This window comes from Castor canadensis, chromosome 10 (genome assembly GCF_047511655.1).
Source record: "Castor canadensis chromosome 10, mCasCan1.hap1v2, whole genome shotgun sequence".
In the NCBI taxonomy this organism is placed as follows: Eukaryota; Metazoa; Chordata; class Mammalia; order Rodentia; family Castoridae; genus Castor; species Castor canadensis.
The window spans coordinates 55,451,172-55,464,683 of record NC_133395.1 but is presented as its reverse complement, the minus strand read 5'-3'; the positions used below and the strand labels follow the sequence as shown (position 1 = coordinate 55,464,683).

The 13,512-nt window shown below is 37.5% G+C and overlaps 1 protein-coding gene and 1 pseudogene across 2 annotated transcripts in view; both read left to right on the top strand.

Moving 5' to 3' along the window:
* Vwa8 (von Willebrand factor A domain containing 8) overlaps positions 1-13,512 on the top strand; it is a 358,183-nt gene that overhangs the window by 259,902 nt on the left and 84,769 nt on the right. For both annotated transcript variants that reach the window (XM_074043312.1, XM_074043313.1), the window contains exons 36-37: positions 7,527-7,608; positions 12,827-13,031. In XM_074043312.1, the coding sequence (XP_073899413.1) occupies positions 7,527-7,608; positions 12,827-13,031 (287 nt within the window). The remainder of the gene's footprint in view (positions 1-7,526; positions 7,609-12,826; positions 13,032-13,512) is intronic.
* Positions 1,405-12,875, top strand: LOC141411457 (dysbindin domain-containing protein 2 pseudogene; annotated as a pseudogene).

Genomic DNA, 13,512 nt, shown 5'->3' with positions numbered 1-13,512 from the left:
AGATTAACTCAAAATGGATCAAGGATCTTAATATCAGACCACAAACTCTTAAGTTGATACAAGAAAGAGTAGGAAATACTCTGGAGTTAGTAGGTATAGGTAAGAACTTTCTCAATGAAACCCCAGCAGCACAGCAACTAAGAGATAGCATAGATAAATGGGACCTCATAAAACTAAAAAGCTTCTGTTCATCAAAAGAAATGGTCTCTAAACTGAAGAGAACACCCACAGAGTGGGAGAAAATATTTGCCAATTATACATCAGACAAAGGTCTGATAACCATAATATATAGGGAACTTAAAAAACTAAATTCTCCCAAAACTAATGAACCAATAAAGAAATGGGCATGTGAACTAAACAGAACTTTCTCAAAAGAAGAAATTCAAATGGCCAGAAAACACATGAAAAAATGCTCACCATCTCTAGCAATAAAGGAAATGCAAATTAAAACCACACTAAGATTCCACCTCACCCCTGTTAGAATAGCCATCATCAGCAACACCACCAACAACAGGTGTTGGCGAGGATGCGGGGAAAAAGGAACCCTCTTACACTGTTGGTGGGAATGTAGACTAGTACAACCACTCTGGAAAAAAATTTGGAGGCTACTTAAAAAGCTGGAATCGATCTACCATTTGATCCAGCAATACCACTCTTGGGGATATACCCAAAAGACTGTTACTCCAGAGGCACCTGCACATCCATGTTTATTGCGGCACTATTCACAATAGCCAAGTTATGGAAACAGCCAAGATGCCCCAGCACTGACGAATGGATTAAGAAAATGTGGTATCTATACACAATGGAATTTTATGCAGCCATGAAGAAGAATGAAATGTTATCATTCGCTGGTAAATGGATGGAATTGGAGAACATCATTCTGAGTGAGGTTAGCCTGGCTCAAAAAACCAAAAATCGTATGTTCTCCCTCATATGTGGACATTAGATCAAGGGCAAACACAACAAGGGGATTGGACTATGAGCACATGATAAAAGCGAGAGCACACAAGGGAGGGGTGAGGATAGGTAAGACACCTAAAAAACTAGCTAGCATTTGTTGCCCTTAACGCAGAGAAACTAAAGCAGATACCTTAAAGCAACTGAGGCCAATAGGAAAAGGGGAACAGGAACTAGAGAAAAGGTTAGATCAAAAAGAATTAACCTAGAAGGTAACACCCACGCACAGGAAATCAATGTGAGTCAATGCCCTGTATAGCTATCCTTATCTCAACCAGCAAAACCCCTTGTTCCTTCCTATTATTGCTTATACTCTCTCTACAACAAAATTAGAGATAAGGGCAAAATAGTTTCTGCTGGGTATTGAGGGGGGGGGAGAGGGAGGGGGCGGAGTGGGTGGTAAGGGAGGGGGTGGGGGCAGGGGGGAGAAATGAACCAAGCCTTGTATGCACATATGAATAATAAAAGAAAAAAAAAAAAAACCCGTTCTCCCTCACTTCCCCCATTGAATTCATCATCAATTACCATATCCTTTTGATACAACCTCACCGGTACATCTTGTTATGTCAAGTTCTATTGCCAACATCCATCCAAAACTCCACCACTGGAGCAGTGATGTAGCCTCCTGCCAGTCTTACCTCTTCCATTCCTTTCCCTTCTTGCCCATTCTCCACACATCATTGTGATATTTTTAATGTTTACCTTTGTTCTTATTAAGGTCCAGTTTATTATATGTAACATTCACTCATTTTACTATATAGTCCTGTGACTTTGGCAAACACAGTTGTATAACTACCACCACAGTTGATACAGAAGAGTTCTCTTACTCCAAAAACATTCCCATGTCACTTGTGGTCAGTCCTTCCACCTACCCATCACTGATCTGATTTCTATCCTTATAGATTTTGCCAGAATGTCATATTAATGGAATCATCCAGTATATGGTCTTTTGAGTCTGACTTCTTTCACTTAATAATATATTTCAGAATCATTTATATTGTTTATACCAGTACTTTGTTCTCATTGGCATGTGGCAGTCTATTGTATGGATGTACCACTACTGAATGCATGCACCACAGTTTGCCTATCCATTCACAAATTAATATACATTTGGATTGTTTCCAGTTTGAGGCAATAATGAACAGGCCTCTGTGAACATTTGTGCACAGGTTTCTATGTTAGGTAAGCATCAGGGTTCACTTTATCTGGGTAAACACTTAAGAATGTTTCCGCATCATATGATAAAACCGCCAAGCTATTTTCCAAAGTGCAATACCATTTTACATTCCTATCAATGATGAATGAGAGCTCCACTTGCTCTGCATTCTTCCTAGTACTTCATATTGTCAAGTTTTTCACCCTTCAAATAGGTGTGTAGTGATAGGTCATCATGATTTTAATTTGCATTTTCCCTAGCACCTAACGATGTTGAACATTTTTTCATGTGTATCTGCTTTCATTAAATGTCTCTTCAGATCTTTTGCCCATTTCTTAATTAGATTACTTATTTTACTGAATTGTGAGTGTTCTTTATATATTCTAGATATAAGTCCAATGTTAGGTATACAGTTTTCAAATATTTCCCTTATTTTGATGAAGGGCTAATCTTCTATGTTTTCTTCTAGAAACTTTGTAATTTTAAATTTTACATTTAAACTTTGTAAATTTAATTTTACATTTACAATCTGTTTTACTTTGACTTTTTTTTTTTTTGGTAGGACTAGGGTTTGAATTCAGGGCTTTGCACCTGTAAAGCAGGCACTCTTCTGCTTGAGCCACACCTCCAGTCCTATGATCTGTGTTGAGTTAATTTTTTTTTTTTTAACAAAATGGTACAAGAAAAAACCAAGCGAGTCAGGGCCTATTTGGAAGGAGGATTCAGAAGAGCCTGAGTAGAGATTGGTCAGGGATAATCTTTGTCACCAAATTGGTAACTCTGCTTTTATTTCCATGGCTTTATGCATCACAACTTACTGTTTGCCAATGTACATTTTGGTTCTTTCCATTTTTTTTTACTATTTTATATATGCTGATGCTACAGATACTTTTCTACCTGCCTCCTTGTTTATATGAGGGTACATCTAGGAGTGGAATTACCAAAGTTGTTCCAGCAGCATAAAGGAGAGCACTGGAAAGCATCATAATGTGAATTTTTTATTATGGCACATGCCATTCTTTTTATCTATTGAATGCTGATGGAAGTGCATTAAACCTAATAACTAACAGGTATATTTCAAATTACATTTCTAAAAGAAATGAATTTTTAATAAAATTTCATCTTCCCTTTTAAATTTTTCTTGGTTATTTTGCCTGTTAGCTTTTCTCCCTCTTTCTAACCCTCTTGCACTGTGCATATAAACTGTTCTACTGTTCATAGGAACTCTGCGATAAACACTACAGAAATGAGTTCCCTTAATGGGTAGTGAACTAATCCCTAAATTCATTTTGTACCTATCTTTGAAATCCACCTGGATTATCAAAGTAATGGAAATGTACTGAGCCTCCATCCTCTCTACAGTGTGGAGGCATTAAAAATGGATGGATGAGCACTTGGCTAAGTTTGGAGGGAAACTCACTTCCTGAGCTCATTCATGAATTCTGTTCAATGACAGCCATAAAGCTCTTTTTGCAAACAGTCTTGCCTTCTGAACTGATTTATTTTCAGATTAATAAATATTAATGTTGATTAAGTACTTACTGCTACTGCTACCACTGCCACCACACATAGTGTTTCCTTAAAGTACTTTGTGCCACAAATTCCCTTTAGTGATAACGTGAAACATTTTTTGATAAGGAGCAAAATTTTTGCTTTCTCCTTCTTAAAACAGCAGATACAGCTATTATTGGATTTTCTCACCCTCTATGCTGTGGAATCAAATTGCACAGTAAAAGAAAAGAAAGATGTAGAAAAAAGGTTTCAAAATAAGTAGGTATATTTTGCTCTTACCGGCAACCCAAAAGCACTAATGGCAGTAACTCAACTTAGGAATACTAATTAAAAAAAAAAAAAGTGTCTTTAAGTGGTAGACCAAAATATTTAACTTGGTTAGCCAGACAACTCTAGTCATCCCAACAATTTCAATAACCAGTCATTTTGGGCAAAGAGCCCTGGTCTATAAATAATTCAACCTATTTCAGCTAGGTTCCAACAGCCGTAATTGTCAAGAATGATTTATGGTGCAAAACTTCATTCAAGATGGACCTTGTATCCCAGGCAGTATAATGAAGACAGTGAATGACTTAAAATAAGCATTTCATACAAATTGCTGTGTGGGGACACAATCCAGCTGTGTGGTCAATTATACAATAACTCTTTTCTTACTCCTCCTTTCACTGTATATGAACTTCCTCTTGAGTCTTTTGCCCCCTGGAACCTCCCCTTGCCTACCTCTGAAGCTCATGCCTGAGAACTGTATTTCTCACTCTGGAATCCTTTCCAAGTCCCCAAATGGGGCTGACATGGACCCAAATCCTCGGGCAACTCTGGAGCACCAGCAGCTCCACCTTTGGGAACGGCAGAAATTCTTTGAGGACATTTTACAACCAGAGACAGAGTTTGTCTTCCCCCATCCCACCTGCATCTTGAGTCACCAAGACCCCCCCATAGGTAGTATCTCATCCATGGAAGTGAACGAGGACACACTGGAGAAGTAGAACTTACTGACCTTGGGGATCAGGATGGAGCAGATGTGTTCTTGCCTCGTGAGAATCATCCAGCAACCCCCGAGACGTCTGGAGTGGATGACCATCCAGAGGAGCTAAGCCTGCCAGTACCCATGACAGACAGGACCACATCCGGGACCTCTTCCTTGTCTTCTGACTCCTCTACCAACCTCCACAGTCCAAATCCTAGTGATGGTGGAGCAGACACACCATTGGCACAGTCCGATGAGGAGGAGGATGGGGTTGATGGAGGTGATGGAAGGGCAGAGCCTGGAACCTGCAGCTAGCAGTTGGGCCCCTCCCGCAGAATGACTGAGCTGGCTGTTCTTCCTGTGAGACCATAGGCTCAGCCAGAGTACTCCGGGAGAAGAGCAGACATTTTACTTGCAGTTGGCACCGAAGGGAGGAAAGGATGATGGGATGGTTTACCTCTCTGAGAATAACCCTCTCCTGCTCTACTGCTAACCTTTTCCTACTGCAACCCTTCCCAGTTTTTTGATTACTCCTGAGGTAGGACTTGCAAAGGAGTAGATAGAAGATAGGGTAGGACAAGATGCCACTGCTTTTCTTAGCATTCCTCCCTCCTCCAAATTACCCTGTAGTCTTTCATTACAGTCTCTTAAACCAGTGTCTTTAAGTGGATGTGAACTCCTTAGCACTCCAAATGAGGTGGTACTCCAGCCTATCCTGCCTCCTTACATCCTTTTGGAACATGGCATGGTGTAAATAATAAACAAATAATAATGTATCCAAAAAAAAAAGAAAGAAAGGAGCAAGCAAACCAGACACTTTTCAAATGAAGAAATATAAACAGCCAATAAATACATGAAAAAATGTCCAGCATCTTTAGCCATTAAGGAAATGCAAATCAAAACTACACTGAGATTCCATCACACTCCAGTTAGAATGGGTATCATCAAGAAAACAACAACAGATGCTGGTGAAGATGCGGGGGTAATGGAACCCTTATATATACACTGTTGATGGAAATGTAGCTTAGTCCAGCCACTGCAAACTGGTACAGATGTTTCTCAAGAATCTAAAAATGGAACTACCAGATGATCCAGCTAAACTACTCATTGCTATATTCTCAAAAGGAATCAAAGGCAGCATACACAATAGAGATAACTGCACATCCATATTTATTACAGAACTACTCACAACAGACAAGCTATGGAATTAGCCTAAGTGCTCATCAGTGGATGAGAGAATAAAGAACACGTGAGATAAATAAATAGATATATAGATAGATAGACAGACAATTGTATATTATCCAACCATTAAGGAAAAAAAATTAATGTTTGCAGGAAAATGGATGAAACTGGAGATCATCATGTTAAGCAAATTAAACATACTCTAGAAAAGCTAGAATTTTATGTTTTCTCTCATTTAAAAGAGAGAGAAATTTAAAAGAGAGAGACATGAAAGTAGAAGGTGAACTGTTAGGAAGGGAACCAGGGGACCAGCAGGGAGCAGATAAGTGTGAGTAACAGGGTAAATATGGTCAAGTACCTTCTATACATGTATGAAAATACTGTAATGAATAATAAGGGTTTTTAAAAAAAAAACTGCAAACATGAAATAAAAATGCCAAGTTTCTTATTTTTTGTGAACTACATTCAAAAGAATTCAGTGTAGACATCTCATTCTAATTCAAAGTTGTAATAAAAAATAGATAGATAGACAAAAGTCTTTAAAAGCATAGAGTTGGTGTAGGTGAGTTTTGTTTTGCTTTGAAGACATTGTAGTGGCCAACACTATGTTAAATAGGATTATTTTACAAATAGCTACTGCCCTAGAGCCAGACAGGAGTTGTGTAGAATGGTTGGCAAAGCATAGATTGTAGAATCAAAAAAGCCTGGGTTTAAAAGTCATGACTACTACTCTCTGGCTAAGTTGTCTTAAATAAGTCCCATATTATGTCCCCTGCAAATCTTGGCTCCCTCATTCCTCAAACAGTAGTCAGAAGTCTTTGTTGTTGTCAGTATTAAAGCATTGTCTACACAGTCTATGCAGAATTGCTGACACATGGTGGGGCAGCTGATGCTTTGAGAATGATGGTGGTACTTAGGGCTAAGGAACAGGAGTCATAAAGCCTTGAAATTTGCTAGGAGACCAACTCCAGAATTAGAGCTGGAGGCTCTGGCCACCATATTGCTTTGTCTTCTCCTCCTAACTTTTCATATTCTTCATGATCCAGAGTCCTCACCCAGAGCCCCATCCTTACCTTACCTGCTCCTGTCTTGCAGGAGCCTAATAATGGCAGGCACTGTATGCTAAGCAGCTAATAGTTACGTGCTTTGCATTTATTCATTTCATCTAATCTTCAGAATAATGGGATGGTGCTCAGATGTTACATGTCCATTTTACAAATCAAGACAGCAGGCCTCAGAGAGGTAAATGACTTGATCAGTGTAACACAGCTAGGAAACATCACAGCCAGGACTTCATACCAGGTCAGTTTGGTTACAAAGTTCATACTAACTCTGCCACGTTTTACTGTCTCCCTCTAAGCCTTGTTATGACCTCCTAAGATGGAAAACAGAATTAATATAAAATATTTTCAAATAAACTATAAGTGCTTAAACATTCACCCATCTTGTAAAACTATCAAAGATAGTGTGTGTGGGGGGGGAACCAGGTTCTTTTCTAACAATAAATAATCACAGCCTAATGTTTCTTTTTTTTTTTTAATAATCCTTTTATTTCCCTGAGGATGACATAATTTTCAAAGTCTGGCCAGATAATTAGACTTGACCCTAGTACCTTGTGAAATAGGTTCCAGAGTTCTACCCTAGGCTACTGATAACTTGCTTCCACTTTTAGCAGCATTCAGTCATTCTTGGGTTCTGCTTTGGTATCAAGCAGTCATTTAATATTTGGCTCATGTCATGACTTCTTTGCAGATGTTACCCCCCCACAGACAGCTGGTTATATAGAAGTTACTGATCTTCAATCAAAGAAACTCAGATACATCCCTATTCCCAGGTAATCTATTTCACCTCTGTTCTTAGCTTGATGTGTCATTAAAAAAAAAAAAATGAGTTGAGTTCTTACCAAGTATTCTGAATAAATGCATGTTTTTTGTTTCCTTAAATAGCAATCTCTTTTTTCCCCCAGTTATAGTTGGTTTATATCTTCCTGTTCTTTTGCATGCTTTCATGGCATTTTTATTTCCATTTTGGAAAAATATTCAAATATTTTAAAATATTTTACATAGGTATAAGTTTAACAGCCTTCTAACTTTCATTCTCTTTTGTTTGGTCTGTTCTAATGCTAAGTTTTTTCTGTACCAGAAATAGCATTGTTAGTATCGCAGAAATTTTAACACTTATTAACTTTATATATGAGTTTTCTGCATTCAAAATGTCAACGGAATTTAAATAGCATCTGCTTAATATTGTTTCTAAATGAGATACTGCCTGTCTGCAGTCATGACCTCCATGCAGCAGCTAAAGGATTCCCACAGGTTTAGAATGGAGCTCATTACCGTTCAGTGCTTTTTTCATTGTCCAAAGAGGAAGCAAAGCCTTTAAACTAGCTAGACTAGATAAAAAAGCAGAAACTACTGTTTCTCATCTCTACCCTTGAGGAACACAGGTGACCTTGCCAATAGCCCCACCTTTCCTGGTACAACCCATTCCTTATCTCCTTTCTCAAGCTAAGCTTGCACCTATTACTTTGGCCATTTAGCCTGGGTTCTTCTATTGTTCTTCCCTTGCCCCAGGCCAAAGCCTCCTTTTAATCTTTCTGCTCTGCTCAGATCTAGATTAAATCACTTACCCCTTCTCTCTCATACTTTCTCACCTGTGTCTGGCCCTCTACAACATAGTAGGTAAAGCCCTGCCTGAAGTCTCAAGCAGAGAAGTCTGGGGAGCCTACAATGCTAGAGGAAGCCAGGGGCAGTGGAACCTACCAGTCACCCAAAATGTTACCAGGTCACCTTTCTCCTCCTTCCTCCAACCTTGCAAAAGAAAATAGCTCAGCATGATTGTACAAAATAACTCAACAATACAGTTTCATTTCTTAGGACTTTTAATTAGATTAAAAAATATGAAACATTAAATCATTATTCAAAGAAAGAGATTTACTTTTTCACACACACAAACACACACGCACACACACACACACACACACAGAGGACTTCTTGGAATACCTTAGTGTGTTGGTTTAATGGAAAATGACGTTTAGTCATTTAAGGAAATACCTTATTCCTAGTTGTATGCTCTTTAAAATAGATGATTAGTTCATGTTACAAAAGCAAAATAAGACATCTCTTTTTTTTAGCATTTCTGAAGTATTGATCTTTCTTTCCCAATATTTCTCTTAATTTCTTCTTCACAAGCTTTTGTGGCAGTGTTTTTTTTTTTTAATTTTATTATTCATATGTGCATTCAAGGCTTGGGTCATTTCTCCCCCCTGCCCCAACCCCCTCCCTTACCACCCACTCCGCCCCCTCCCTCTCCCCCCCACCCCCTCAATACCCAGCAGAAACTATTTTGCCCTTATTTCTAATTTTGTTATAGAGAGAGTATAAGCAATAATAGGAAGGAACAAGGGTTTTTGCTGGTTGAGATAAGGATAGCTATACAGGGAGTTTACTCACATTAATTTCCTATGCGTGTGTGCTACCTTCTAGGTTAATTCTTTTTGATCTAACCTTTTCTCTAGTTCCTGGTCTATTGGCCTTAGTTGCTTTTAAGGTATCTGCTTTAGTTTCTCTGCGTTAAGGGCAACAAATGCTAGCTAGTTTTGTAGGTGTCTTACCTATCCTCACCCCTCCCTTGTGTGCTCTCGCTTTTATCATGTGCTCAAAGTCCAATCCCATTGTTGTGTTTGCCCTTGATCTAATGTCCACATATGAGGGAGAACATACAATTTTTGGTCTTTTTGGCCAGGCTAACCTCACTCAGAATGATGTTCTCCAATTCTATCCATTTACCAGCGAATGATAACATTTTGTTCTTCTTCATGGCTGCATAAAATTCCATTGTGTATAGATACCACTTTTTCTTAATCCATTCATCAGTGGTGGGGCATCTTGGCTGTTTCCATAACTTGACTATTGTGAATAGTGTGTGGCAGTGTTTTTTAATTTTCTGTATGAGCCACATGTTCTACTTGCCATGGAAAAAACTTCTGAAAGAGCAGGTGTGTGTACAGTTCAGCACCAGCTGAGTATCATAATTCATTCGTGTAGAGTGGCACTGTCCAATGGAAATACAATGTAGACCATAAATGAAATTTTTTATTTCTTGAAGCACATAGAAAAAAAATAAAAAGAGGGCTGGAGATGTCACTTAGTAGTAGAGCACTTGTCTAGCATATGCAAGGCCCTGAGTTCGATCCCCAGCACTACAAAAATAAAACCCAAAACTAAAAACAAACAAAACCCTCAAAGAAACAGGTGAAGTTAATTTTAATAGTGTATTTTATTTAACCCGATGTATCCAAGATATTATCTTTCTGACATATATTCCATATTTTAAATTTTAATATAACTTTGCATTCCATTTTTCTTCTAAGTCTTTGAAATCCAATGTGTATTTTATAGTTACAGCACTTCTCAATTTGAACTTGGCCATATTTTAAATGCCATGTAATTCAGAATGTTTCATTTTCATTATGTCCTAATTTTCTGTTGAGATTAACTATTGTTATTTTTGGTACATATATAATCCATGGGAATGACCCATCTTGATTCCAGGGGTTTCACTAGTTAAACTTAGCATTCTGCTGGAATTCTTCAATTGATGGCTTACATCAAATAATATAAAATACTGTAAAGCTACATGTAACTTGAGGGCCAATTTTGCCCTCACATATTTTTCTTCAAATTTTGATATTATATATTTGCATTTATAAAATGATACTGCTTAGCTCTCATATATGTCTGTGTATAAATTTAGGCTTCACTCTAATGAAAATGAAATGTATTCCTGTAAACTGATGATTTAAAATGTTTCCAAGAACACTTAAGCTATATGGTGCTATTGAGCATTGTTATCTACTGTTTTTCTCTATTCAACTATAAATGAAAACTTTAGGCCTGGTGTTCATTTAAAACTTTGTAATTATGTACAAGGGGAACATGCATTTAAAAAATGTGAAGAAGAGATTCTGACCTGATGTACAGATTGTAATGAATAAGTAATTTCTTCAGTGCTTTTTGTTTGTTTTGTTTTATTTTCTTTTGTTTTGTTGACACAGGGTTTCCACTGTGTGGCCCAGGCTTACCTTGAACTCTTAATCCTCCTGCCTCAGCCTCCTGAGTGCTGTGATTATAGACATGTGCCACCATGTGTGGATGGCCTTTTTTTTTAATTGAAGAAATTGTCCCTACTCATTTAATGTTTTATTTTTTATTTAATTTAATTTAACTTATTTATTTATTTATGGTGGCACTGGAGTTTGAACTCAGGGCCTCATGCTTGCTACTCAGGCACTCTACTGCTTGATCCATTCCACCAGCCCTAAAGTTTTCTTTTATAGTTGAATAGAGAAAAACAGTAGATAACAATGCTCAATAGCACCATATAGCTTAAGTGTTCTTGGAAACATTTTAAATCATCAGTTTACAGGAATACATTTTATTTTCCTTTAATAGCTCTTTATTTTTTCCTAAAGCAAAGTTTTTGAGAGGGTACCATATATATGAAATAAATCTTATATTTTGTCAGTTGTTACCATCTTTGAATGCTTCCAGGGGGTCCCATAAAGTAGTTCTAAAACACTCATCCCTCCTACTGTTCTCTTCTTCATCATATAAATGTTTATTTCCTAAGACATCTGTGTTCAAGAGTAGCTGCCCTTGTCACTGTGTGTTCAGTATCAACTAAGTCAGAATGGAAAAAAATCAAAATAGTCTTTACTTTTTATTTAGTATATTGTAAGAATTAACCTATATGTAATGGTTTGTGGTTTTCTCAAATCTATATTGATAATTTATTATTTTATTCTTATTTTCAAAGAACATTCCTTTAAGCCATATATTTCATGCAGAAAGTGTCAAGTGCATTTAGAGAGCCAACACTGGTAATTATAATTTATACTCCTTGTCACTTGTATATGAAAGTTCTACTTAAAGGAAATATGCAGTTGACGTGTGCAGACAAATGCTTGCATTTCTAGAAATTAATATCATATGGATAAATACGCCAGAAATGTACAATACAGGAAATAAGTGTGACATATACAATACGTAATATTATAAATTCCTTATTGCAGACTCATATAACTAAATCAGAAAAGACAAAAATTAAATACAAAAGCAGTTGAAATGTGTGTAAACAAGACATGGGATTCAACACAAACCTCTAAAGGAGTGAGTCCACCAGTGCAGGTGTGGGAAGTAGGAGTTGGGGAGAGGTCCTTTCTTCCTGACAGTTAATTGCTAGTGTCATCTGTGAGTTCACAAATACAGGAAAATGTAAATAGCCAATAAATGACCACTTTTATTCTGTATAGATGGATCTGTTGGTATCTTACCTCTTAATGTACTTGCTATTAGTTCTGTCTTAGTCCAGGGCTGCTATAAGTGAATACCACAGGCTGGGTAGTTTGAATGACACACAGTTATTTCTCATGATTTAGAAGCTGGGAAAGCCAAGATCAAGGTGGCAGTCAGTTCAGTTCCTGGTAAGGGCTGTCTTATAGATGGCTGCCTTCTTACTGTATCCTAGCATGGGGTGGAACCGAGTGGGAGAGAGTCCTCTGGACTGTTTTTATAAAGATAATCCCACCATGGGATATGTACCATTATTACCTCCTAAAGGCCTCAATCAGTGCCATCACATTGAGGGTTAGAGCTGCCCATATGAACTGTGGGTGCACAAACATTCAGTCAGTAACAGATTGTTTATAGCAAGCTTAGTGACTCTAAATTACTTTAGCTTCATTACCTGCACTATTAATAGCTCATATACCGTTAGTAATTATGAAATATCTTCATTCAAATAGTCCTTTTTTTATATTCATTATTGCCTTGCCTTGTGTTTATAAACTCAGTATGTTCTTATATCTCACTTTTCCCTCATAACACATATCCTTTTAATTTCCCTGTGCTGTGAGATGGGTAAGAGCAGGTATTAAAAGACTGAAAAATGCTGTAAACACATTTTTTAAAATAGGAAAGGACATTACAAATATCAGGTATCACTGCTATATTTTTATGATCTCTCACCTGCATTTTGGATTCCTTTTTCAGATCAGAATCTCTCTCACCATATACTACATGGCTATCTACTATTTCGGACACAGATGCACTGCTGGCTGAGTGGGACAAAAGTGGCATTGTCACTGTTGATATGGGAGGTCATGTCAGACTTTGGGAAACTGGACTTGAACGTCTGCAGCAATCACTCATGGAATGGAGAACCATGATTGGGCAAGAAGGTGACAGACATATGCAGGTATCACTTTAATTGGCCTTACCTCTTAGGGAGGCATATTCTGGTATAAATTTTGCTCTAAATGCCACAATTGGGAAAACTGGTTCAGGCACTCAAATATAGTTGCTTAAATAGCTAAAACAAATTTTAAACTCACAATAGAAAAGAGACATACCTATCTATCTAGATACCAAAAAAGTAAAAATGTGCTTTTGTGTTCTGTCAGTGCTTAAATGTGCAGGACACTAACATCACAACATGCATATTCAGTCAACAGCTAGTATTTTTTAGCCTGAAGCATTAGCTGGTTTCCAGATCCATCTTTGCATCTGTTCTCACTTTTGCTGTCACTGTCAGCATCTCTGCATGCTACCTCAGAAACAGAACATTGAGGATCTGATACAGCAGACTCTTACACGGCCCAAACCTCTAGATTAAAGGTTAGCAAAATGTGCATACAATAGTTTTCAGCAACTGTCTTCTTTCCAGATAGCACAAATTT